General features: G+C 42.1%; 1 protein-coding gene across 1 annotated transcript; it reads left to right on the top strand.

Moving 5' to 3' along the window:
- Window positions 1-3,894: 3,894 nt before the first annotated feature.
- On the top strand, window positions 3,895-23,767 carry LOC134456183 (actin nucleation-promoting factor WAS-like). Its single transcript, XM_063207579.1, has 9 exons — window positions 3,895-4,314; window positions 6,251-6,391; window positions 17,082-17,168; window positions 18,046-18,154; window positions 19,592-19,814; window positions 20,511-20,704; window positions 21,536-22,209; window positions 22,499-22,610; window positions 23,423-23,767. The coding sequence occupies exons 1-9, from the start codon at window positions 4,204-4,206 to the stop codon at window positions 23,473-23,475; spliced, it is 1,704 nt and encodes a 567-aa protein (XP_063063649.1). The 5' UTR covers window positions 3,895-4,203; the 3' UTR covers window positions 23,476-23,767.
- The last annotated feature ends 1,370 nt before the right edge of the window (window positions 23,768-25,137 follow it).

The raw sequence follows: 25,137 nt of genomic DNA on the forward strand, positions 1-25,137 counted from the left end.
CAAACATTTTCTGCTGCAACTCCCTTTTGAGACCCAAGAATATTTTCGCGACTGTGACCCTATGATCACCATAGAGCTGTAAGGGAGGAGCTATGCAAAGATCAGAAGGCAGCTAGGACCTAAGTATAGAGGACAAAAAAATGAAACATTTAGGAATGAATATGCATGCATGGAAAGACATGTGACAATGTGTTCATAAATAAAATAAAAATGACCAAAAATGCACCAAAGAATAGATTTTGAAAAAACAAATCACATGGGGAATGAGTCATTTTTATTTGCTGTTGTATTTATATACATTTACATTATTACATAATGAATTTTCCCTTTTCTCTTTCTACTTCTTTACACATATTTTTCCTATATGCTATTTTGTATGCCATGTCTTTCTTTTTAATTTATGTATTCATTGTCATTCCTTTTTTACATTTATTTCTCCTACATTTCCATGTATGGCTATGGCATTTATGGCATTTGTTTTGAGTGCGTTCGTTTTTTTTTGTTTGCAGTGCATGTGTGTTTCTGTCCACCAGAGGGTGGAGATGCGCTCTTTGAGCACTTTTCTACTTTCTGTATTCAGTCTTGTCTCTGTATGCAAATGAGGTGGGTGGTCTTGCTAGGTAATTGTCTCAGAGGTGGAGAAAGGCCGTGTTTGTGACAGCACATGCAGAAGCACATGCACGCTGTGCTGACTACTTCTGCATCTACCATCACAAACATTCACAATGACTCACTGGTAGGGCTGGCTGTCCGAGAAGTAGCTGAGTAGGGTTGGATATGACAAGCAGAGAGGGAAAAAAACAACTGCTAACTTTGTTGTCTGAGTGATTATGTTTAGGGCATCTGACTTGAGCAACACCATTACGTACAAAGAATTGGATGAGATGGTTAGTGATATTTTTAGTCATTGTCCCAATTCTGGCTACATGGGACGCCTAAAAGCTGGTGACATGCTATATGTTCCAATTAAGATCATGTTTGCTAGCCAGTGGCCTATGGGATTATTTTATTTTTTCAACTTTATTTGATAGGACAGTGTGGGAGGTTGACAGGAAGCGAATTGGGAAAGAGACGGGGAGGGGTCGGCAAAGGACCCGGGCTGGGAATCTAACCCGGGTCAGCCGCATGGCAGGGGAGTGACCCACCGGTTGGCCACGGCAGGGCCGGCCTATGGGAATCTGCACTGTAACCACAGCTGTCAACTAGCCAAGTAATTACGTGTTTACTTTCTCAGTGAAGGGCGGCAGGTTCGAGAATCAATGCATGGTGTAGATTCACAGGGGAGTTAAGTACAGAGCAAACCATCTCATCCAATTCTTCTTTTGAAGGGGTATAGCTCAAGTCAGACACCCTGACCCCAATGGTTCAGTTAGCATCCCAACTGAGCTACCTCGTGGACAGCCAACCCAGCCAGTAATGAATTCTCCACGTTAACGGAGTTTTAGAAATCTCCTTTCAAACCTCTGGTTTTCAAAAATATCCCTTTGAGGGGGCTTAAACGCACCTGTCACAATGAAGTTTTTATTTTCTTTTTTGTTATCCACGTCGTGTTTATGTGTAAACGGATAAAAATATATATATATCCGCATACCATACGGGTAATCAGCACCTTAGAGAATGCTTATTTTGTATCACCAGTGTGGGACAATAATGATATTATTTTTGACTTGGCTAATTTTTTTAAATTTATTTATTTATTAATGTAATGCACCTTTATTTGTTAAAATAAGGTTATTTATTAGAAATATGTGTTATGTACCATGAACTGTATGTAGTATAACAATAAAAAGCAGAGGTCAATTTGGAATAAGACAGTAGTTTAGTAGAGTGTTTCTTTATTTAGGAGCTGGCTTCCATTTAGTGTTCTGTCAAGGAAATAATTGCCACAGTCAATTTAACACCTTTCTTCTTCCTCTGTCAAACAGTCCATGTGTAATGTGTTTTTGTTCAATAAACAAAAAAAACTATTATCCTGGCTTTGAAATCTGCATATGAATTCAGTTTGTGTGCCATACTTTCCTACCCAGGCTCCGCCCTTGTAATGAGGCAACACCTTCGGCTCAGCTACACATGCTGCTCAGGGAAATTGCTTGTTCAGGTAGAATCGGGTTCCCCCTGGAGCGGGACCTCCATCTGCTTTGTCAGGAAGCAATCAACTTTGAGCATCACTAATGGTCCTGGGTAGAGGCGTGTTCAAGGTAGTGACATGGTTTAAGCAGAGACGTTATTGGGACTAAGGATTTTTGGGTTTAAACTTGGGCTCAGTCTGTTCTTCCCTCGACCAGTAGCAAACCAAGGGGGGTAGGTCAACTATGCCGTTTGAGAATGTTAGTTGGTATGCTCTTGGTCAGACCAAGTCTCCGAAGAGATTTGAAAGTCATGATAATCAGGCTAATACTTTCCTCACATCAGAATAATTCAGATTCAGACAAAAATGTTACACCTCCATACCTCCTTGGCTCGTTTACCCCACGTGAAAATACTTGTGAGGAGGAACAGTAAAGTGTGTGATTTGTGTCAAGGGTGCAAAACAATGAATGAGAACTTTTTTTCAGTAGGAAAGCATGATGAAGAGGAGCCGCGATTGAATTGTAAAATGTCTCAACTATTTGCCCATTCATGATTCATTTCGTCCAGAGGCGTTTCTACCCATTTTGGGGCCCTAGGCAAAATAAAGATATGGGTCCCTCTTGAATGATTTTGCCAATGGCTGGGCTGATTATTGGGGGCCCCTACAGTGCATAGTTTTGGTGGGGCCCTATGCAATTGCCTAGGCTGTCTATTGATAAAGCTGGGTATGATTTCATCTTCAACAGGTGTTAAGACCATGGGTTTAAAAAGATGATTCTCTGGTATCAAAACGTTCATCATCCAACCAATCCTAGTGTACTACTCACCCTGTTTTTACAACATGCTCTCCACTAGCTGCAGGAACAAACTCACTAAAATCACACACACTGCATCCAAAATCACTCGCCACCCTACACACAACCTAACTGATCTCAACTTCAAAGCTGTCGCACGTCTAGCACAGTCAATAGTCAGAGACCGCACTCACCCTCTCCATCAACATTTATACTTCTCCCATCCGGACGGAGGTACAGGACCCTCAGATGGCAACGAGCACGCTTCAACAAAAGCTTTATCCCATCTGCACTGCACCACAGCACTGAACAACAACTTTCCACAATAACCCGGTATGCCCCCCCCCCTTCTTGTGATGTGGCTTGATTATGTCCTCTTTTGAAAGTCGCTTTGGTTATAAAGCGTCTGTCAAATGCAATGTAATGTAATGAGTGGTTGTGTCGTGTGTGTATGTTGAGAGTAGTCTTGTGTGTTTATGACAGTAATTGTGTGTGAATGTATATTGCACTTGATGTCCTTGTATTTGTCCTCCATTGTATGTGTTCTTGTTTTTTATGTTGGCAGTAAACTTGTTTGATGGCGGTGGAAACAAATTTCCCCTTGGGGACAATAAAGGCAATCAAATCTAATCTAATATGCCTAAGCTATGAATAGAGGGGAGGAAGTCAGAACTGTGATGCTTCACTTCCTGATTGCATGTGTTGATGCTACCATAAGAATTAGAATAGACCCGATTGGTCTACTCAAACCAAGGGCCCTTGAGTTAGAAATTTTCACACGTACATACATGTCGCATGTCTGTGACTGAAAGTAAAAATGCTGATGAGTGAGACCAGAAGAAGAGGAGAGGAGAGAAGACAGGCTTGATATCTGAAGAGGACACACATAGGCTACAGCTCTCAACTTCTTAACATCTGAAGAAGAGAAGACAGACATACAGCTCTTAATTTCTTAACATCTGAAGAAGAGAAGACAGACATACAGCTCTTAACTTCTTAACATCTGAAGAAGAGAAGACAGACATACAGCTCTTAACTTCTTAACATCTGACCCTAGATCAGGTGAAGGAAGGTGTACAGCTCTTAACGTCTTAATAATATCTGAAGAGGAGAGGACACACATAGGCCTACAGCTCTTAACTTCTTAACACCTGGCCATGATCAGGTGAAGAAAGGTGTTCAGCTCTTAACGTCTTAATAGCTGAAGAGGAGAGGACACACACAGCTCCTAACTTCTTAACATCTGACCCTAGATCAGGTGAAGAAACACGTACAGTTAACGTTTAACACCTGTTGTGTGAGGCAGGCAGGCAAACAAGCAAGCAAGCAGGGTGGCATCATGAATAAGTCCAAGAGCAAGAAGCCGGGGGCCGCGGAGAACGCGCTGAGCACTTTGCTCAGCCAGCTGGAGAATGAACAGCTGCAAGAGATGCTCGGCCGGCGCTGTGTGGTGAGTAGAGATGGGATTTATTTGCATGTTTTTTTTATTTATTTATTTATTTATTTTTGGGGGGGGGGAGCTTTTTGGCCTTTATTATTATAGGATAGTTTGAAAGTAGACAGGAAATGATTGGGAGAGAGAGTTGGGGCAGAGCCGGGAAATTACCCCAGCCGGACTCGAACCTCAGTCTCCGTGGGCAATGTAAGCCCAAAATGCGGTACCACAGCGCCATCCTGGGATTTATGGCTCTTGGATGGGATCCGGATCATAGTGGCTCATTCCTTTCAAAGAGCCATTCTGGTAGCCTAGAAATCTAGACGCCCCTAGCGACCGCAAATTGTATTTGTTTTGTATTACAGCTTTTTGCTGTACGGCGTCTAGATTTCTAGGCTACCATTCTGGCTCTTTTGGCTCGGTTTTAATTATTTCTTCAGTGTTAAGAATGTAATATTGTGACTCTACCTCTAAGTCATTTTGTCCAAACAACAACTGATTATCCTCCTACTTTTAAAGGCAGTTTCTGCCACTCTTTAATACTCCCTAATACTGCAATAAACGTTGATCAACTTTTAGGAACGTCTGTGAAGACGTGGGGTCATATAGAGCAAACGTGACAATTTAGCTGCAGACTGTGCCTATTCGTGTATGCATGCTAAATTTAAGCACTCTACACAGACGTACATTATCACCTTGAGAAAGAACTTGCAGAGGAACAATGGCTGAACAAAATGGACACTCCTGCCCAGAAAACATGGACTGTAACTAGAATGGAACTTCACTTGAATAAATATTTCAATCCTTTTTCTTGAGTGTCTAATAAACACCCAGTATTTGTTTTTTTATTCCTTTTATTTTACTAGCGTAGTTACACATGTTAAGTTATACATGCAATCTAGATGCCATAGTAGTATATAGTCTAACAACAATAATACATAAAAGCAGTACTAGCACCAGTGTTACAAGCACCAGTTCTTACACCAGTGAAAACAGCACTGCATGTTCACTCGCTTTGCATCAAAGTCAAACCTACGCTCAAACTCAAGTTGCAGAATGAGCATTTGTCTTGGTCGAGATGTGAGCAGTGTGGTTCTTCACTCCAAAATAACTCTGGTAGGCCTACACCCCTACTCTACTCTGTTCTATCCATTTGTTGTCCTTATCCCCACCACAGGAAATGGACACTATGCACCCGAAGCCCCAATTAAAATTAGTCATGTAGAGTGTGTATCTTTGACAGTGTGTGTGTGTGTGTGTGTGTGTGTGTGTGTGTGTGTGTGTGTGTGTGTGTGTGTGTGTGTGTGTGTGTGTGTGTGTGTGTGTGTGTGTGTGTGTGTGTGTGTGTGTGTGTGTGTGTGAGAGAGAGAGTGTGTGTGTAGAGGTATGTAGAGTGTGTATCTTTGACAATGTATGTGTGTGTGTGTGTGTGTGTGTGCGTGCGTGCGTGCGTGCGTGCGTGCGTGCGTGCGTGCGTGCGTGCGTGCGTGCGTGTGTGTGTGTGTGTGTGTGTGTGTGAGAGAGAGATCCATTTTTTGTCCTTATGCCCACATCAGAAAATGGACACTATGCACCTGAAGCCCCAGTTAGACATTGCACAGCTCCTGAGCCACATACAATATGTGGCTTGTGATGCCTTTCTTGGCGACTCGCAAAGTTAAAAAAATATTGTAGCACAACCAAAACATTTCTTTCAAATATGCTACATGATCATACATATACCGGTAATGTACACTGTAGCATAGTCATCTACATCAAGAACAGTTTTTTTTCTTAAAGGTGCACTGTGTAATATTTTTAGCAGTGTATTTCCAGAATCCATGCTGTCCATTCACAAATGTTACCTTTTTCATGAATACTTACCATGACCTTCAAATTATTCATGATGACTCGGTACTTGAAATGGTACTTTTCATACATGAAATCCAATCTCTCCAATCCATCCCTCTAGTCTCTGAGCACCACGGTGGCCCAGCTTCTGATGGCGATCCCCCATAGCCCCGGCTCCTGGACCCTGCAGCATACAGGTGTGCTGTGCTTTGTGAAGGACAACCCACAGCGCTCCTACTTCCTCCGCCTCTATGATATCAAGGTACCCCCCACACACACACACACACATACAGACGAAGGACCTTTGGCACAACAGCTGTATCCTTGACACTGTACTTTTGACATACTGTATGTAAGCACAATACACAGATGTTCAGTCTTGCACATCAAGTCAAGTCAAGTCGGCTTTATTATTGAGTAAGTCCCTAAGTAGGCCTACAGTTTATGCTTGCTTGCTTGCTTGCTTCTCTTGTGCAGGGCTGTAAAAATAGAAAATGGATCTCCTCCTAGGCCTTTCGAGATAAAGACACAGTTCAAACACTAAAACGACCGCCTCGGCTTGGAGATCATTTGTTCTGATATAGCGTGTCCGTGTCTCTTGTCGGTTTTCCGTTTTTGGCGATTTTGTGCAAGTTTGGGTCCCCATTGAAAACAATGATAGAACCTTCAGGAGAGAGTGTTCCGTCACTCTACAGATCAGAGTGTAGGAGGCTTTTTCGTTCATAAAACATCAACACTTTCACCTAGAAGTTTAGTTGACACGTTGTTAGCGAGCTCTATGAGATGACTCCAAACTGTGAAAGTATCATGTCCCAACTCCCATTACTTTTTAAATGGCAGGTGTGTAAAAAGTGCTGGGCTGGCCCAATGTAGTCAGGTCAAGAGCAATGGAAGTACTTCCTTAGTTCCCGAAAATGCGGGAACTCCTCCCACTTTGTCAGGAAGCAAACAAACAAAAGAAAACCAAGAGATGCGGGTCAACCTCCAATTATCATTTTATGAGTAAACTGTTGTTTTTCTTTACTCAATACATATTTTATTGGATTCCTTGACCCAAAAAATGTGTACTTTGACACCAAGTTTATCATCATAGCGATAACAGAAGCAAAGTTATAGACTCTATAGGGACTTTTCATGCATTGGCGGCCATTTTGACACTAAGCGATGAGTTTTAATCACTATTGTAGGTATGACATGCCTACCTCAAACTGTGAACATAGTTGTTCTTGTCCTAGTACTCTCTACAATACACTAATTGAAAACATATTTGATATGTATTTAATTATTAGTAACGTAGGACGCAATATGCTTTTGGGACATGTTTTTCTAATTTAAAAAATTGCATATTTTACCTCCTATTATCATTTTATGGGTAAACTGTTGTTTTTCTTTACTCAAGACAGATTTTATTGAATTCCTTGACCCCAAAAATGTATACTTTGACACCAAGTTTGTCATCATAGCGATAACAGAAGCAAAGTTATAGGCCGTGTCTCAAATGCCGCACTTGTGCACTTCGGGCACTGTTTTTCAGTGCCTAGGGCGCTCACGCTGAACAGTTCAGTTGAGCCAGTGCACTGAAAGTGCCAGGATGATCCCCTAACAATGGTGGAAAAATGGGCCCAATTCGAAACGGGAGGCAGTGACTCGATGACTCTCCTCCTACATAAACATGTCACTGATCAGATAGGTGAAGTTAGCTGATGAGGCAGCCGTTACGAACGGCACTAACGAGTACTCTTCCTTGCGCATTTGATGTTACGGCGATTCTATATCACGTTAGCGCTTAGCTTACGCATGCTATTTGAACGGTGAATGATCGTCAGACGGCAGAATCGTAAAATAGGCTATAAATAGATCTAGCGATAGCATATTTAGATACTACAATGTTGATTTATCCCTTCGATTTTCAATATCTACATACATAAGTGTCAGAATAAAGAGTATGATAAGGTAGTAGCTTGGGTAGTAGCCATGTTTGTTTTTCAGGTTTCCGGTTGAGAGGGAGGTGGCGCACAGCATGTTGGGTACCAAGGCAGCGAAGTCAGCATCTGATGTATCCTCGAAATATCCTCGTTACGCCCACAAATGCAGTCAACTGCCGAGAGAGGAAATAAAGCAATTTTTCGTTTCGATCCACACTTCATGACTCGATGTCCAGTTAGCTCACTGGAAGGACAGCTGCCTTCCCTGTTTCAAATTGGGCCATGCAGTGCTTGAATGATGGACACTGCACGCACTAAACGGTGGCCATGTTGACAATGACACGGAGGAAATGTGGCATTCAGTTCAGTAGAAGAGTTTGGTCAACAGTCTCCTAATTTTGTACGTAATGCTGATGGGACACCAACCTTTTCATGACAACCAAAGGATTGTATGTGTAATTGTTCTACTTTGGGGTGAAGGACATGGAAATACAAGCACCAGATGCTGTGCATTGTAAACAGTAGCCAACTCATATTTTGGCAAGCTAATGCCATGCTCAGCCGTCACTTCCAGCGAGGGCACAGTTCATAGTGCTCAACTTTTTCCACAACACTATTAGTCCTGGACCAGCCATGTAGACCCGTTCGCAATTTTGAGTTGGGGGCGTTTCTCACTGGAATGGAGTTAGTGGGTTCCTAGACATTAAAAATCACGGAGGTGCTCGTCCACCATAGTGCCAGATTTTTCACAATATGGCCGCCAAATATGGCCGCCATTGCCTATGACAAATATCTGTCTTTTTTATTTTTAAACTGTTCATACACATGCCATACATCAATTCTGACCAATTTTTGGAGAGGAATTCAATTCTGACAATTACATGAGGAGGATGTGTGATTTTGACCTTAAAAGGTCATTGCCAAGGACAAATTTGCTATTCTGATGAACGTTAGTAGACTTCCATTGTAAAAATGACAGACAAATGATCAATTATGGCATGAGGAGTTATTTGCTGATGTTACTATGATTATTTGTGTCAGTATTGTCATTAAAAGTTCAAGGTCAATGTCAAGGTCAAGGTATTTTTCCTATTCTGAAGAACTCAGCCATGTGCTTGCCCATTAGGTCATTGTTAAGAATAAGGAACTGCGACTATAAATGTAAATCTAACATTTCTAACATTTAATATTTCTTAACACTTTAGGGACCATCATATCATGAACATTTAATGAATAAATGTCATGATAAAGGCCTAGGCTTAAATTACGCCCAAAACACAATAAATTAACTAAGGTGGAACATTGTAACATTAATTAAGATAACACATAATGTACTCACAGTATTTTCTGTTTTTGTACTGAATTTGTGTATGCATGCAATTTAGTGGGATGTGTTTTTACAATGGCTCCTCATTTTTCCTTGGCAAAATAAAGTCAGTGAAATTCCAGCAGCATTTTCGATTTTCACACTGTCCTGCACATTTACATAATTTAAGCACACCTTATGATTACGGTTTCAGGCATTTTAATGGCAGGAGTATGCAAGATGTGTGCTCCTGCCACCCATGTTGCTTAGGCTTATTTTGGAGTCCTTGGTTCTTGCAGGTATGTTGCAGACTCTATGAACAAGAAATGCCCTTCTCTGAATTTGCCCTCTTATAGCACTACTGATGGGAGGAAGAGCATTGATTCCATCACCACTGCTGTACATTTATACTCTGTGATCATCAACTATTACAGCTGTTGTGGTTGATCTGGCCCCAGCCCAGACACGCACCAAGTACTTCCCAGCCAATGTTGCATCTTGCTCTGTCAATATTTTGGCCTCTCCAAAGATAGCAAGTACTGGACTGGATCAGAAACCATGGCTGCATGTTTAGTCCCAACCTCATGCAACCCCCTACTCATGTAATCATCTCCTTACAGTATATGTTCTTTGATCACAGTTTTTGTCAGTGATGCTCCAAGATGAGAGACTAATTGATGGAGGGGAAGCATTCTCCGCATCTAGCCAGTGCCATACTGCTGGCAAATCTCCTGCATACCAAGTTCTTGGAAATATGGGCTGTAGTGGAGAAGCAATGCAAATGTGTCTGTATCATTTGAGTCTATAACAACTTTTCTGCACTGCTTCACACGAACAGCCCACTCAACATGCACCAGCAACCTGGCCTAAGCCTCATCAACGCAGTTCAAGAGCTCTGGAATCTCTTCACCATCAGCTGACTTTGCTGGTAGCACCTCATCATCAACAACAACAGGGCTGACAATGACAGTAGTATTGCCTCTGGTTTGATAATAAATCATGTCTGGAACTAACAATTGGAGATTTCACTTCTTCTCCACAGAGGCCCGGAACTTATCAAGTTGGTGAGGAATGGGTGTTAGTCCGTTCGCCAATGATGTCAACGGCTGTTGTTGAGTTGGTACACTGCATGCGTTCACCTTCCTTCAATGACATCTCAATGTAGGAGTCACAAGATGGATGAGCTCTGGATGTCAGCAGAGGGATACTGCTGAGTTGATGATGGCATTGATGACAGCACCTAAATTCTGCCAGAGGCATATGACAGATCTTTGACATGAAGTCTACCCGAACATGAGGGCAAAAAGTAGACTCAGAGCTTCATTGGGTGAGATTAAGGTGAGGCTCAATTTCACTGACAAGCTTTGACTTGTTAACAACCAACAGAAGGTCACCATCTAACAGGGATGATGCTGAAACGACATCATGAGATCTGCTGAATACTCATGCCCCGTTCCTCAGCAATGTCCATCCTCCTATGTGCCTCAGCTATGTCTTTAGATGAGACCAACTTCTGCTCCTTTACGATGATTGCTGGTGTCTTCTATGGTTGATCTTTGTACTGCAGAAGATTCCTTTTTGAAACAGTTCCACTTATCTTATGTTCTTGAGAACTAACCTATCATGCCAGCATAAGCTGCAAACAAGCTTTGGAGACGGTTGCGCAGGTGAGGTGTGACACTCCTGTTAACAACCTGGTTGCTGAGCAGATTGTGCAGTGGAACGGGCGCATTAACGGTCAATGAGTATGGATTCTGCGGATCCACCACAAAGTCTAGCAACAATTACACATTTCGGTTGAATGTAAGGCACGGAGTGGTGCTCAGTGCATGTTGGAGGTGTCATTCTGTCCGCTTCAAAGTGGTGGTGTTGGTGAGAAAGTTGAGGACATCAGTGGTCATTCTAATCTGATGGAAAGAACTCAAACTTTGCTGCAACATTAACATTGCGTGTGGCTCCTACTACAAACTGTCCTCCATGACCCTTGCATACTCTCTGAATGCTGCTCAACCTTTATGTCACCTCGAACAGCAGTAAGAGGCTACTGCAGTTACTTTCTGCAAAGATTGGCATAGGAAGTTATGGTAGCCACATATTGATTTATTTTCTTTCTCTTTCAGAGACAACAGCATTTTTAATGATGGCCGCCAAATTTCAAAGAATTGGCAGAGCTCTGACTTGTCTTGATTCAAGCTCTCTACTTGCTCAATCAAGGCCTGAAACTCAAATTCTGGGCAACGTTAATTTGAAGCCAGTGAAGTGTGCAATGCCTGTACCTGTGCAAACACTGGATAGTCTGCCTTGTCCTTGTGAGTCCAGAATACCTCCCACTGGAGAGACATGCATCAATGCATTATCTAGGCCAGAACTTCGAGGCAATTTTCCCTGATATCTGAGAATAACATGCGTCCAATGGAAAGGGCCAATACAGTGGAAGAGATCCTTGAAGTGCTCCGTCTCATGCAGGTTTCATCACACCAAATTGCCATTGATGCCTGGTTCATCTGTCTGCGAACACTGGAAGTTGGATAGGCAGTATCTGGCAGTGGCACACTCAGCAATGGGTCTTGGTAATATAGGAAGGAAGCCAGCACGCATCATTGGCACAACAGCAGATGAGACAAGTGTGTGTACAGCAGCCTGCATTAAAAGGTCTCCTCCTGACACACCAGAGTGAATCAGGCTGATCAAGAATTCATGCTTTCCTGATAAACCTTTTGCAGTGGCAACATACAGTAATGTTGCTTGTTAATGTAGCAAAGTGGAAGTTTGGATGTTAGTTTTCCTAAAATAATAATCATCAAACTGATACTTGTAATTGCACGACTACGCCACTGGGGGACTGCCACCCCAGAATATATTTTGATTTCAACCAATAAGGCACAACAGGTTCGGATAGAATGGACAAGAGACGTACCTTTGTTTAAAGGAATAACAATATTTCTTTTATTAATACAAAGTCAATAGTTAAAAACCTGCGCCGCTGGGATAAAAACAGTAATGTTCATTGGAACGGGGTTGGCTGCCACAGGATAAAAGGGGTTCACCGAGCTAGGCCAGCCGGGCAGGCTTACTAGTTGAGAATAAATTAGTTCACCACTCGTGCACGAAACCAAGGGCCTATGGTAAACACCAGTCACACACACTCATAGGCTCACTACGCTATGTAAGTGATTAAATGACAATAAGTGTGGATCTCCACTACACACAGAATAAATCCGTAGAATAATACACAGTCAAACTACTAGTCTACTGTATGGCCCTGCCCGACTAGGGCAGCGTACATAGGCCTAGAACTGTGACAGCCAAACCCTGTGCAATGACAAAATGACAGGCTAAAGCGGCGGACAGGCAAAAGAAAAATAAAATAAACAAAAAGGCTTAACAATTTCGCTAAGGGCAAAACAGCGGTGAGCAGCTGCCGCAAGCAGTCTGCCCACAGAGACCCTCGACGTACTCTGAGGTGTCTGGAATCAGGTGAACATACACACACACGGATCAGTACATGTTACATATAAATAGTGGACAAATGTTTTAAACATGAGCTACGCATATGACAAAGGGTATTTACAAGCTCACCTCCACAACACTGAGAGGGGGGAAAGCCACAAGACTGGGGTTAGACGCCACGGGAACTCTGGCTCCTGAGAATGAACAATATATGTTTAAATACACAGCTCTAGCTGGTTGCAGTCATCTAGACAAAACTGTGATCACACATACCTTGCTGCACCAGTAGCAAAGGCACCGGGCATCATCAGCGAATACCGGCACACCGGGAAGGCTCCAAAGAGCCGGTCTAATTCATCTGATTTTATAAAAACAATGGCATAGCCACCAATTACGGATTAGCCACTGAGCGGCTACCTGAGTCCCGTGACGTCATTGGGGTATGGGAACTGCTGAGGGACACACCTTACTGAACAGGCAGTGCGCCCTGTTACATTTGTTTTCAGGATGCAGCAGCATGTCTGGTGGTAGGGCAGGTCGAACCACTGGCTTTGCATGATCAGGTACCTCTTGGCATGGTAAATTCCTCTGCAGTATATCATCAGCTTGGCCTAATTCTGTGCCCGACACTGGAGCCTTTTGAAGGTGCGTGTTCACTGAGGCATCTGGAAACAGTAATAAGGCTGCATAGTGTGAACCCTTGGTACCAGAAAGTGATGATTTGTCAGCATAATCAGAGCTGGATGTCTGCCAATGTATTACATTACATTACATTGCTGCAATTTGCACTTAGCTGACACTTTCATTAATTCAAAGCGACCTACAGTTATTATTTTTCAGGGTATTGGTTACAGTCCCTGGAGCAATGTGGGGTTAGGTGCCTTGCTCAAGGGCACTTCAGCCATGGATGGAGATGTAGGGAGAGGTCAGGGGGGATTCGAACCTGCAACCCCTAGATTAAAAGACCAACTCTCTAATCACTAGGCCACAGATGACCCCATGTATAATGGATGTATAATCCTCCCTTGTAAGTGCTAGGTATGGTTTTCTGTCAGTTTTTCGAGCATTCCACAACATAGCTAGCAAGAAGACTGGTCAGATCTGATTGTCTGGTAGCTTGAACATGAACCAATCTTGTGAAAAGTTGCGAGAAGGTTCTTGATGTGAAGGCTTTTGCTGTGTGGGAAGCATCATATGCAATGGTGTTCGCCTTATTCCGCGTTGAATGTTATGCACAAGCATTTGAAAGAGGCAGTGAAGTTGTGTACTCTTGTGATCTCTGACACACTTCTCCTCTTCTAGTGGGGGCTCCTCTCTGTGTTGACTGTTGCAGTGCATGTGCTGTCCTGTCCTCTGACTGTGTGGAAATGTTAGGTTTACATTTATAGTGACTGTTCCTTATTCTTAATAATGACCTAATAGGCAAGTACATGGCCGAGTTCTTCAGAATAGGGAAAAGACCTGGAACATGACCTTGACCTTGACCTTTTAAGGACTATACTGACACTATACTGACACAAAATAAGCATAGCAATATCAGCAAATAACTCTTCATACCATAATTGAGAATTTGTTTCTCATTTTTACAATGAAAGTCTATTGACATTCTTCAGAATAGCAAATTTGACCTTGGCAATGACCTTTTAAGGTCACAATCACACATTCTCCTCATGAAATTGTCAGAAATGATTTCCTCTCCAAAAATTGGTCAGAATTGATGTATGGCATGTGTATAAACAGTTTGAAAGTAAAAAACACAGGTTTTTGTCATAGGCGATGGCGGCCATATTGTGACGCCCCCAACTCAAAATTGCGAACGGGTCTACATGGCTGGTCCAGGACTATATGCACTAAAGACCAAAGTGCACTGTGTGCACTGTGCACTGACTGTCAGTGCACTGACACAAGTGCGTGATTTGAGACAGCCATAGACTCTATAGGGAATTTTCAATGCATTGGTGGCCATTTTGAAAAAACGTGTTTATTTCCGAAAAAAAGAGTGATCTCACTTTGGTTTTTGGATGAATTTATTTGCATGACCCTAAGGAACTTCCATGCCATGGGGGACCTTTGTGTCATGACTTGAAGTCAAATGCCTATTTTTTGGGCTTAACCTTCCTACAAGTTTGGGAAATGTTAATTGTTATGCTCTTGGTCAGACCAAGTCTCGAAGAGATCTGAAAGTCGATGATAATGGCTTTTCTTATTGATTCTTAAAGTGCCTTTCTGAAGAGGTCAGCACATCTTCCACAAGAGGTCCATTTGTGACTGAACCGTTTAACTTATAAACTTCATTCAAGGACTGTTAGAAAGATCACTCGTATGACTCCAAACTGCGGAAAGGACATGTGGCAATTCTTTTTAGTCTTTCAACAACAGCGATATACTAGCACAATACTGACATACAGACATTCAGAACAGGTGCTGCCAATAAAAGTTTACATCTCAACTGTCACTTCCTCTCAACATTCTATTCTTAACGAGCAGCTGCAATACCATTCTAGAATTCTATTGTTCCGCTCTACAATGCAATGTGATAGTCACTACGTTTACATGATGCTTTTGATTCAGAATTAATGATTCAGAATTAACTCGTTTTGTCGAGTTTACTTTGATCTTTCATTTAGCTTTGAATTAAGAGGTGTTAACATGACGTTTTCAAAGTGGAATTAAGCTTTATTCAGAATTAAATGGAGTTAATTCCGAATTAAATGTCTCATGTAAACGTAGCCAAAGTCTTGCTGGAATGTTTATGACAGCCAACTGCTTGGCTCAATGGTAAATGTGCTGGATTAGAGATATTTTGAGGTTGTGACTCACTCTGACTTTTTCAAAATTATATCATATGCAGTGTTCCTTAGCCAACTTAAAATAGCATGTATGTAATTTAGTATCAATGGCAAAGGTGCTGGATTAGAGATATGGAGGTTGTGAGTTCGAATCCCACTCGGACCCATGTTGATTTTCAAAATTATATCATATGCAGTGTTCCTTAGCCAACTTAAAATAGCATGTATGTCATTTAGTATATCCCCAAAACGCGGAGCTACAACACTTTCAAGATGGCTGAATCCAAGATGGCTGAATTGTTTGGCCCATAACTTCTGACTGGGTGGATGGATTTTTCCAACATTTCTTTTAGCTTTGTTTTCTCAATAGTAGTTTGTTTTTAATTTAGGTATAGAGATATCAAAAATAAAACTGCTCAGCTCTGCCCCAAAAGGCAAGCCCGCTTCCAGCATTTCCTGTGAGAATGCAATCTAGTTGTCAATTTCTTTACATGCACTAGTCATACAAAGAATTTAAATAACGTTTCTTACTTTCCCATGTAGACATACTTTAGGTATAGAAATAGACAGACAGTATAGACATTTACAGTACACATACAGTACAGTACCCGTACAGACATGTTAAGTGCAAGACTGGACAACAGTTGTTCAGGACAGTCATTCAAGTATAATAGGCATGATAAGCAGTCGTAACATATTTGTCTGTGTGTGTGTGTGTGTGTGTGTGTGTGTGTGTGTGTGTGTGTGTGTGTGTGTGTGTGTGTGTGTGTGTGTGTGTGTGTGTGTGTGTGTGTGTGTTTGTGTCTGTGTGTGTGTGTTTGTGTGTGTGTGTGTGTGTTTGTGTGTGTGTTCTTTGAGTTAGTACAGGTGGGATGATGGGGGTTGAGTGGGTTGAGCGCACAATTAAGTTGCACAATCTCTGGCTTGATATCCATAAGCTGACCACACAGTTATGGGGCACCTAAGCCACGTTCCTTAAAAATTTGAATGGGAGTGAATGGAGCGTGTCAAGCTAAATCCTGATATCATTGGGCATGTGCTCTGGATTTCACATGATAGCAGTGAATCGTTTGGATTGGCGTCGCAAGACCACTCATTTTAGGCAGGCAAAAAAGGTTATTAGGTTTTGTGCGAAATTGGGTACGAGACTACAACGTGCGCCTCATAGTGCGCCTCACGTAGTTGACGTGAACTGAGGCTGAAGGTGCACTGCAGCTGAAGAGGCTGCACGTCAGACATGTGACTTCGGTTGTGTAGTCCAAATAATTACATCTTTTTGCTGTTTATTTTTTGCCGTGCATGCATAGGTGCGTACCAGTTATGTGCACCCCTGTGTATAAGGGAATTTGTCCATGTAATGTGGAGAATGTGATTTCTTTTTCAAGAAATGAGCCAACATTGTGAAAAGCTGGGTTTTGAAATGCACATTGTAGATGGTGTCTCCTAGAATTGACTTTTCAATGACAACATTGTTTTCCACAGGCAAGGAAGCAGCTCTGGGAGCAGGAGATGTTTGAAGAAATGTTGTACCATCAGGCACAGCCTTACTTTCACACCTTTGAAGGGGATGTAAGTAATGACATTTAATCAAGCACTGGTTTCACTTTTTACCTATGCACTTTACTTGGAAATTGGCTGCTATAGTCGACTACTGAGTGTTGTACTCCAAACACAATTTGGTTGCATTTTTTTTAACAATGGCTATGTGTACATGACGTTTTAAGTTCCGAATTAATAATTCCGAATTAAAAAGTTCTGTCGAGATTGTTTTGATCTTTCATTTAATTCTGAAACGTGAAGTGTTTACATGCCGTTATCAAAGCGGAATTAAGCTTTATTCAGAATCAAAGTCAGTTAATTCCGAATTAAATGTCTCATGTAAACGTAGCAACTGAATGTGCAATTAATGAAGATGGGCCACCAGGCTGGTCCACGTTTGTTATTTTCTTCAAAATGCTACTATTACCATGTCAGAACGCTATAAAGGACTTTTTTTAGGAAAAGCACAAAAACACAACAAATACCTCTTAATGTATGTCCTCTACAAGTCTTCTGTTGTCCAGTCTTGCACTTTAAATGTCTGTATGAGCACTGTCTATGTCCATACTGTCTTAAGTCCATGTATAAGTACTGTCTATGTCTATACTGTCTATGTCCTTACCTTAATTAGTCTATGTCTGTATGGGAAAGCAAGAAATGTAATTTCAAATTCTTTGTATGACCAGTGCATGTAAAGAAATTGACAATAAAACCTACTTGACTTGACTTGACTTGAATTTAGCCATGAAACCTCCCCAACCCCTGTATGTCTTTGGTGAAATATATACAGTATGGCCTCGTTTGCATCTGAATGAACTCCATTTAATTCTGATTAAAACTTTAATTCCACTTTAAAATCAGTTAACAATTTTCTCATGAAAACAAGGTCATTATTATGTTGTGATAGGTCTGCCAGGTGGGACTGAACTTTGCTGATCTGCAGGAGGCGAGGGATTTCTTTACCAGCGTCCACTCAAAGATTGCTCAAAGGAAGAACAGACAACAAACCCATACTGGTACAAAAATTGTGCTACACATATTAACATTCTAGTTTCTTTTGGAAAGTATTTACTTGATGTATCATCAGTTAGTGCTTGTGTAATGTATGTGTCCTGTTGTCAGATTGAGTGAAACAAAAAATGCATGGCTGGCTCCAGCTTACTTTTTTATGGTGTGAAAACAGAAAAAACTAGAATGGGCACTCGGTAGAGCGCAAACCTTCACCTACGCCACTTATTTTTTTCTGGCCATCTTCAGAGTGTGGGGCATAACATTCTCCAAATGTTGGTGTTAGTTTCATTTAAATCGGACCGGAATATTGTAATATTACATTTTTGGCCCAGTCTTGACCTCTTATTCAATTCAGCATGCATTTAAAGCAAATTTGTTTATCTTGGTCTCTTCAGATCACACGACATGGTTCCAGTGATCCATATCCTTGGTCTGTTCATCTCTCTTGAGACCAAGATAAACAAATTTGCTTTAGATGCTGTCAAGCATGTGTGGTGGCAAACAAGTGAGTTTTACAAAAAAGGTGTATCCTCTCATAAGCCAAGCATGGTAGTGGGACTGACATGGTTTGGGGATGCATGAATGCTGTCAACATTGGTAATCTGAAATACACCTAAAAGAAACATACATGTCAACATGCACTGTGACTACTGAAGCAGATCATGATATTCTCCATAGGATTGCATTCAAATCTCACACCAATCTGTTTAAGCCAGATGCAGACTCAAAATGTAAAAGTTCAATGCAAAGAAAGGTTGAAACGCACACTGATGACCTCCCTTGTCATCCCTTTTCATTTCGTTTCATTTCGAGACGATTCGAGCCAACATAGCCCCTTCTCTACCGGATTTTAATCTGGGGTGTACTCACTTTTGTGAGTACATGTTCAAACATTAATGGCTGTATTTTGTTTTTTTCTGAGTGTACAATACATTTAAGCGGTTAAATATGTTGTTAAAAGGTCACTAATCATTGTGTCAAAGTTACATTTCTGTAATGCTTTCCTATGAAAAGATATACTCAAAAATCTGCAAAACTGTGAGGGGTGTATTCACTTTCGTGATATACTGTAAACACTTCTTAAATCAGAAATAAATGAAAGATCCAAGTAAATTTGACTGAACTATTTAATTCTGAATTAAAAACGTCATGTAAACGTAGCCATTGTCTCATTTGCAGTGTTCTGCAGTGCTCCATGAAAACATTAAATATCTGCGGAAATGTGAGGGGTGTGCACGCTTTTGTGAGATACTGCAAGTATTTGGCCGCGTACATCATGCCGTATTGCTGCTTTTGCTGTTCAGCGCACATGCGCGCTTTGCCATTTCAATGCATTCTGGTAAACATGGCAAAGTGCGCATATGCACTACACAGCAAAAGCAGCAATGCACCATCTCGAACGTGCCCTTTGTTTGTGTGTTCTTGACATTTCATATTTTCAGCCAAAATGCCACCAGTAGCCACAACTGACCTCCGCCACGCAGGCATCCAGGCCCCACGACATTGTTCCATGGGCACGCCACTGTCTCCTTCTGTCTCCATGGGAACGCCACTGGCTCCTGCCCTCGCCAAGGGCAAGAAAGAAAAGAAAGAGAGCAAGAGGGGCAAATCTAAGAAGGGCTCAAAATTGTCCAAGGCTGAAATCAGCGGCCCAAGTGGCTTCACGTGAGTATTGCAAGAGATTACTGTGTGTGCTTGGGAAGTGGTTTGATTAAGTGTGTAGGGTAGGGGCTACACAAAATACATCTGAAAATATTTTATTAAGGTCTCATCAGCAGCTTTTTACTTTAGATTCCAAATACTGTATGAGGCTTTTAGTGCTGCCTGAAAGGGGCAATCTCTTGCTTAACCCATTTTAGCCTGACCCTTTTTGGGAAAAGCCCTCTCCCTATTAAAACCTAAATATCTCAGCCTCCGAAGCACATAAAAACATGAAATAAGTTGCATTCCAAAGCTAGAACCTTCATTTTGCACTAGAACATGTTCATTCAGCTCTAACATACCTACATTTTTGATAAAAACATCTCAAATCTCAAGAACATGAATGCAGCGTATATGCCGCTCCAGGACACAATGGGTTAATCAGGTCTAATTCAGAAACAAAACTTAAAAAAGAATACGGAATGTGAATGTGAAGCCATCAATAAAGGGTTTGTTCTCATTTCTCTGCAATGTGAATCTAAGACCTAAAAAACATGCCTCACTTTAACCTGCTTTTCAAAACTGACCAGGGAAACCGGAACCCAGAGAAAGAAGGAATGGACACCAAAATGTCGCCTTCATACTGTACCATAACTCACATTGTATTATTTCTGTTGACTTCCACTTATGACTGTATTTTTCTCTTGATGTACACCCCAGACACGTTTCCCATGTTGGCATGGACCCAAGTAATCTAGACCCAAGTAATCTAGACCCGGACCTGAAAAAGCTCCTGTCCACGGCTGGGATCTCTGAAGCAGATATGAGGGACGAAGAGACAGCATCGATGATTTACGATGTGATCGAGCAAGCAGGAGGCATGGCTGCAGTCAAACAGGAAGTTAACAAGCAGGGTAAGAACCCACTTAGGCTGGGCCCTACCGTGGCTGATATGGTAGGGCACTCGTCTTCTACGCCAGTGTTTCTCAACCTTTTTTTAGGCAAGGCACCCTTTCAATTCATGAAAACTTTCAAGGCACCCCAAAACAACAAGCCGCAACATGGCATCTCATCATTACCACAAAAGCTTAGAAAAGTAACACATTTGGAGACGTCACACGACCTTCATTCGAAGTTGCAGCTGACTGGGGCGACCTATATTCACTTTATTGTGTGTAAATGGCAGATGAAAGATTCCACTGACTAGCATTAACTTCTCAATTTAGACAAATATGTATTATGTTACATAATTTATTCATCAGCCACATTTCCGCGGCACCCCTGAGGGGAGCCTGTGGCACCCCAGGGTGCCCCGGAACCCCTGTTGAGAAACACTGTACTACGCGGCCAACCCGGATTCGGTTTCCGGCCCGGGTCCTTTGCCGGTCCATCCCCATCTCTCTCCTAACTCACTTACTGTCTCTCCTTCACCGTCCTGTCTGAGAAAAAACAATAAAGGCCTGTAAAGCCCCCCAAAAAGTACTTGGGTGAAAAAAAGAACCCTCAGAGGCTGGAATCATGTATGATCATGTATCAGGCCAGTGCATTCCACATCGTGGTGGGACGCCTTTTGAAATTAAGTCATGCTCCTCAGACGCAGCGGTAAAGCACTTTTATCCACTTTTGTCAATTGAAAAGGTTTGCGCAGTTTTACTCTGTGTGGTTATAGACAGCTGCTGTATGTGTCCCAGTAACAATGACAGAACTTCAAAAGCCTAATATACAAATTTCTCATTCGCCAACAGCTGCACCTCAACGACCACCTTGTGCCCGCTCAGGGCCTCTCTCGTCCATCCCTGGTTCCCGCCCCGGCCCCAGCCCTGGCTTTGCATCTGCCCCAGGCCCTTCTTCCTCTCGCAGCCGCCCCCCTCTTCCACCCATCCCTGGAGGTGGGCGCCCCCCTACTGCCCCCCCGACAGCGCGGGGATCATTACCTCCAGTTCCGCCCTCTGGTCGTCGTGGAGAGTCTTTCCCGCCACCACCACCTGCCTCCTCTGCAGCTAGGCCACCATCTACATCACCAGATGGACGTTCATCTCTGCAGGCCACATGTCCTGATCCACCTCCCCCTTTGTCACGTCCATTTTCACACCAAGCCACGTCAGCTCCCATTCAACCACCACTGCCACCACCACCACCACCTCATTCCTCGGTTTCCCCAATCGCCCCCTCTAAACCCAACTTTTCAACCTCTTCTGCGACCCAAGAGAAGCCTAGAGGAGGCCCATCTCCACCACCGCCACCACCACCACCTCCACCTCCTCCAGCCCCTGGCCCTATCCCCATGATGCCCACCACACCCCTACCCCCACCTCCCCAATCTGGTGGTGGAGGGGGATTAGGCACATCCACCAGCTCTGATGGAGGGGGTCGGGGTGCGCTACTGGACCAGATTCGTTTGGGCAAGAAGCTGAAGACGGTAAGGTCACTCACAAACTTCAATGTCAATCTTTAAAGGTGCATTGTGTAGGATGGTGACCAGAGTAGGTATTACAGATTAAAAAAAGTCTATTTCTGGAAATTCAAAATGGCGAATTTAGAGAAGATCCCTCTTTTCATGTATGAAAAGTGCAATTTTCCCAATCATAATGAATACTTGGTTGGGGGTGGTAAGTATTCAACAAAAGGTTACATTTGTGAATGAGCAGTATAAATTCTGGAAATAAACTACTACTAATATTAATCCTCTACTTCTAACATCCCTTTAGGTGTGCAGCAGTAACGACCAGCCGTCTCCTCCACCCGAGGACTCAGGAGAGGGAATAGTGGGGGCGCTCATGATGGTCATGCAGAAGAGATGCAAAGTCATCCACTCCTCTGGTAACACTTTTAATGTACCGGATAGGCCACTCATTGGAGTGCTTTATTCATTCATTGAATTTGTTTTAGCACTGGAAGAAATATACAGTACATTGCCACCAGACCTAATCACAAGTGAAATAAAGTCTGGAGACTGCCTACTTAAAATCCCGCCGGGGGTGTGTGGTTTAAGATTGACGACAGCTGTTTATCGGGGCGTTACAAATGTGTATAATTTGGCAGACGTAGCCGTAGCCAATTTTGTCAGTTGTATCTATTGAAACAAACTGCAGTCATTGCCTTTCCACGCCTCCCTGCTCTCCGATTGGAGAGACAAGGACCATGATCTGGTACCCTTGCTGAGGGTAGACTTCCATGCAGTCTTTCAGATCGAAACGATTGTGTGTAGCAGCATGGGATTTCCCAGACTAATATATTACAGTACACATTATTTCTGTGTGGAACATACTGTATATGAAGCCTTTGCTATGTATAACCTAACCTGGTTCTTCCCACGCGATCTGGAACATTGTCAATCGGTTAGCTTTGGAAAGGGGTGGGTGTGTTCAAAACAGCTCGAACATGATTGGAGAATTCATGCGGCTTTTTTTAAATCACGTACTACGTCAACCACTGACTTGTAAATACTTTGCCCTGCGATTCTGATTGGACAGGCTGTGAAATATCTGATTCCGTTCGGGCTCGTGTAAGATTTCCAGACCCTTGTGCGAGCTCACGAAGTTTAACGAAGATGCATGAAGCACTGGGTCTGAGTGAGAGCCAGGCTATGTATAACCTGCCCTTCTGTTGCAATGTCTTCCTTTCTTCTGCAGATGGTGAGGATGAGGACATGGAGGATGATGACGACGACGAATGGGACGGCTGATGAAGTCCTGTGTTTTTAAACTCTCATTCTAAACCTTCCTAGTTTGTCACATCAGTCTCAAATGGTGTCTATGCATTGCAGATTTCAGGCTCTAATTGACTGGAAAGGATTTGTAACTAAATATTAAAAGCTGAAAGTTTGATGTATTTGTAAATGTTAAGTTTGTCCATTTACTTCTTGGTTCCTAAAAAATTGAGAGGCACATATACGGTACATGTAGAAACTGTCTGTAATCCCTACACAGTTAACCTGATTTGGATGCAAATACCCTCCCTCATATTAAAATGCTTGCTTGAACCACATGCTCAATTACGTGCAACGTAGCTTTTTTTCACCCTGGCATCACTTCTTTCTACTACTATATCCCAGAAAAACACATTTCTCAAAATTCTCATGGATGTTTCTTGGGGACAAAATGAACCATAAAGCTGCAGAATAATATTAATAACTAGAAATGCACCCAGAGAGTGCAGACCTCCACCAGGAAGCTATTTGATAGTCAAATATTTCATGTTACACTTCCACCCTATTTTTTTCAAGTCTTTCTTGTCTAAATTCGCCCTGTCCCGCAATGGTGCAGAATTTTTATACAATTCCTGGATCTGATCGTGATTCGGACCCAAAATTGAATCACTTGTCCCTTTAGTCATTTCCAACAACTTCACAAAGTTTCCTCCAAATCTGCTCATAAATGTTTGAATTATCCTGCTGACAGACAGACAAACAGAAAAACCAACACGACACATAACAACCTCCTTGCTGGAGGTAAATATAGATGATAAAGATAATGCCATTTCATGATTAGATTATTATGAAATTCTGATCAATAACCAGAGCTATGCATACACTATGTGTTAGTGAAGAGTCATTTACAGTAGTACATTACCTAAAACATCAAGAGACCTCACATTTTTTCATGGGTGTCATCCATCATCATCATCAATATCATCGTTAATGGGTGTAACAATAGACTGGCCCCTGCAAAATGTAGTGCTTATCAAAATTCTTGCAAAAGGGTGGAAATTCACAGAATCTTGGCATGATTTACAGTTCTTTCCCTGGTGATTAACCCCAGATGACAAAAGTTCAAGTTTTAGACTAGTCTTAACAGCACATTCTCTCACCTACACACAGGTGTAGAACAAGATGGCGGCGCCCTTTATGGCTGCGGTCAAGCCAGCTCCTGATAGTTATTTGCTTTTTATGTTAAATATGTCGTCAGTCTTGACTTGACTACACAGTTCAAGTATGAACTTTTTTGAAGTACCAAGAAAATGTTAGCATGAAGCATACAACTAATGGGGAGTACATTTCAAGGAAAACGCAAGACCAAACCAAAGCGGTAATAGATGTCCAAGAAACCTATATTGTTCACTGGCGTAAGTTGCAGGATCACAGAAGAGTCAAAGATGACAAACTGATTTCAAAAGCAGGGAATTACCTTACTTTATTCTTTCCTTTACAAAACAAAACATAAATACATTTTCGAAAAATGACAAATTCCTATAAAATGCAAGACAGAAAATAGAGATTTCTGTTACTGTTTCCAATTCAGGATTTTTCAGCAAGCGAAAAAATCCCAAAATAAAGACATCACATCCCTTTGCGACAATGTTTTGCATATTTACAGGCCAGACCTTTTTTTATCATTTAAATGAAATT

This window comes from Engraulis encrasicolus, chromosome 10 (assembly GCF_034702125.1).
Source record: "Engraulis encrasicolus isolate BLACKSEA-1 chromosome 10, IST_EnEncr_1.0, whole genome shotgun sequence".
Classification (NCBI taxonomy): Eukaryota; Metazoa; Chordata; class Actinopteri; order Clupeiformes; family Engraulidae; genus Engraulis; species Engraulis encrasicolus.

What these genes read in the sequence shown, in the direction of transcription:
- LOC134456183 (XM_063207579.1), top strand. Translation starts at nt 4,204, where the DNA reads ATGAATAAGTCCAAGAGCAAGAAGCCGGGGGCCGCGGAGAACGCGCTG. An exon ending in TCCGCCTCTATGATATCAAG is followed by an intron (nt 6,392 to 17,081) that starts GTACCCCCCACA and finishes TGTTTTCCACAG; the next exon opens with GCAAGGAAGCAGCTCTGGGA. An exon ending in ACAGGAAGTTAACAAGCAGG is followed by an intron (nt 20,705 to 21,535) that starts GTAAGAACCCAC and finishes ATTCGCCAACAG; the next exon opens with CTGCACCTCAACGACCACCT.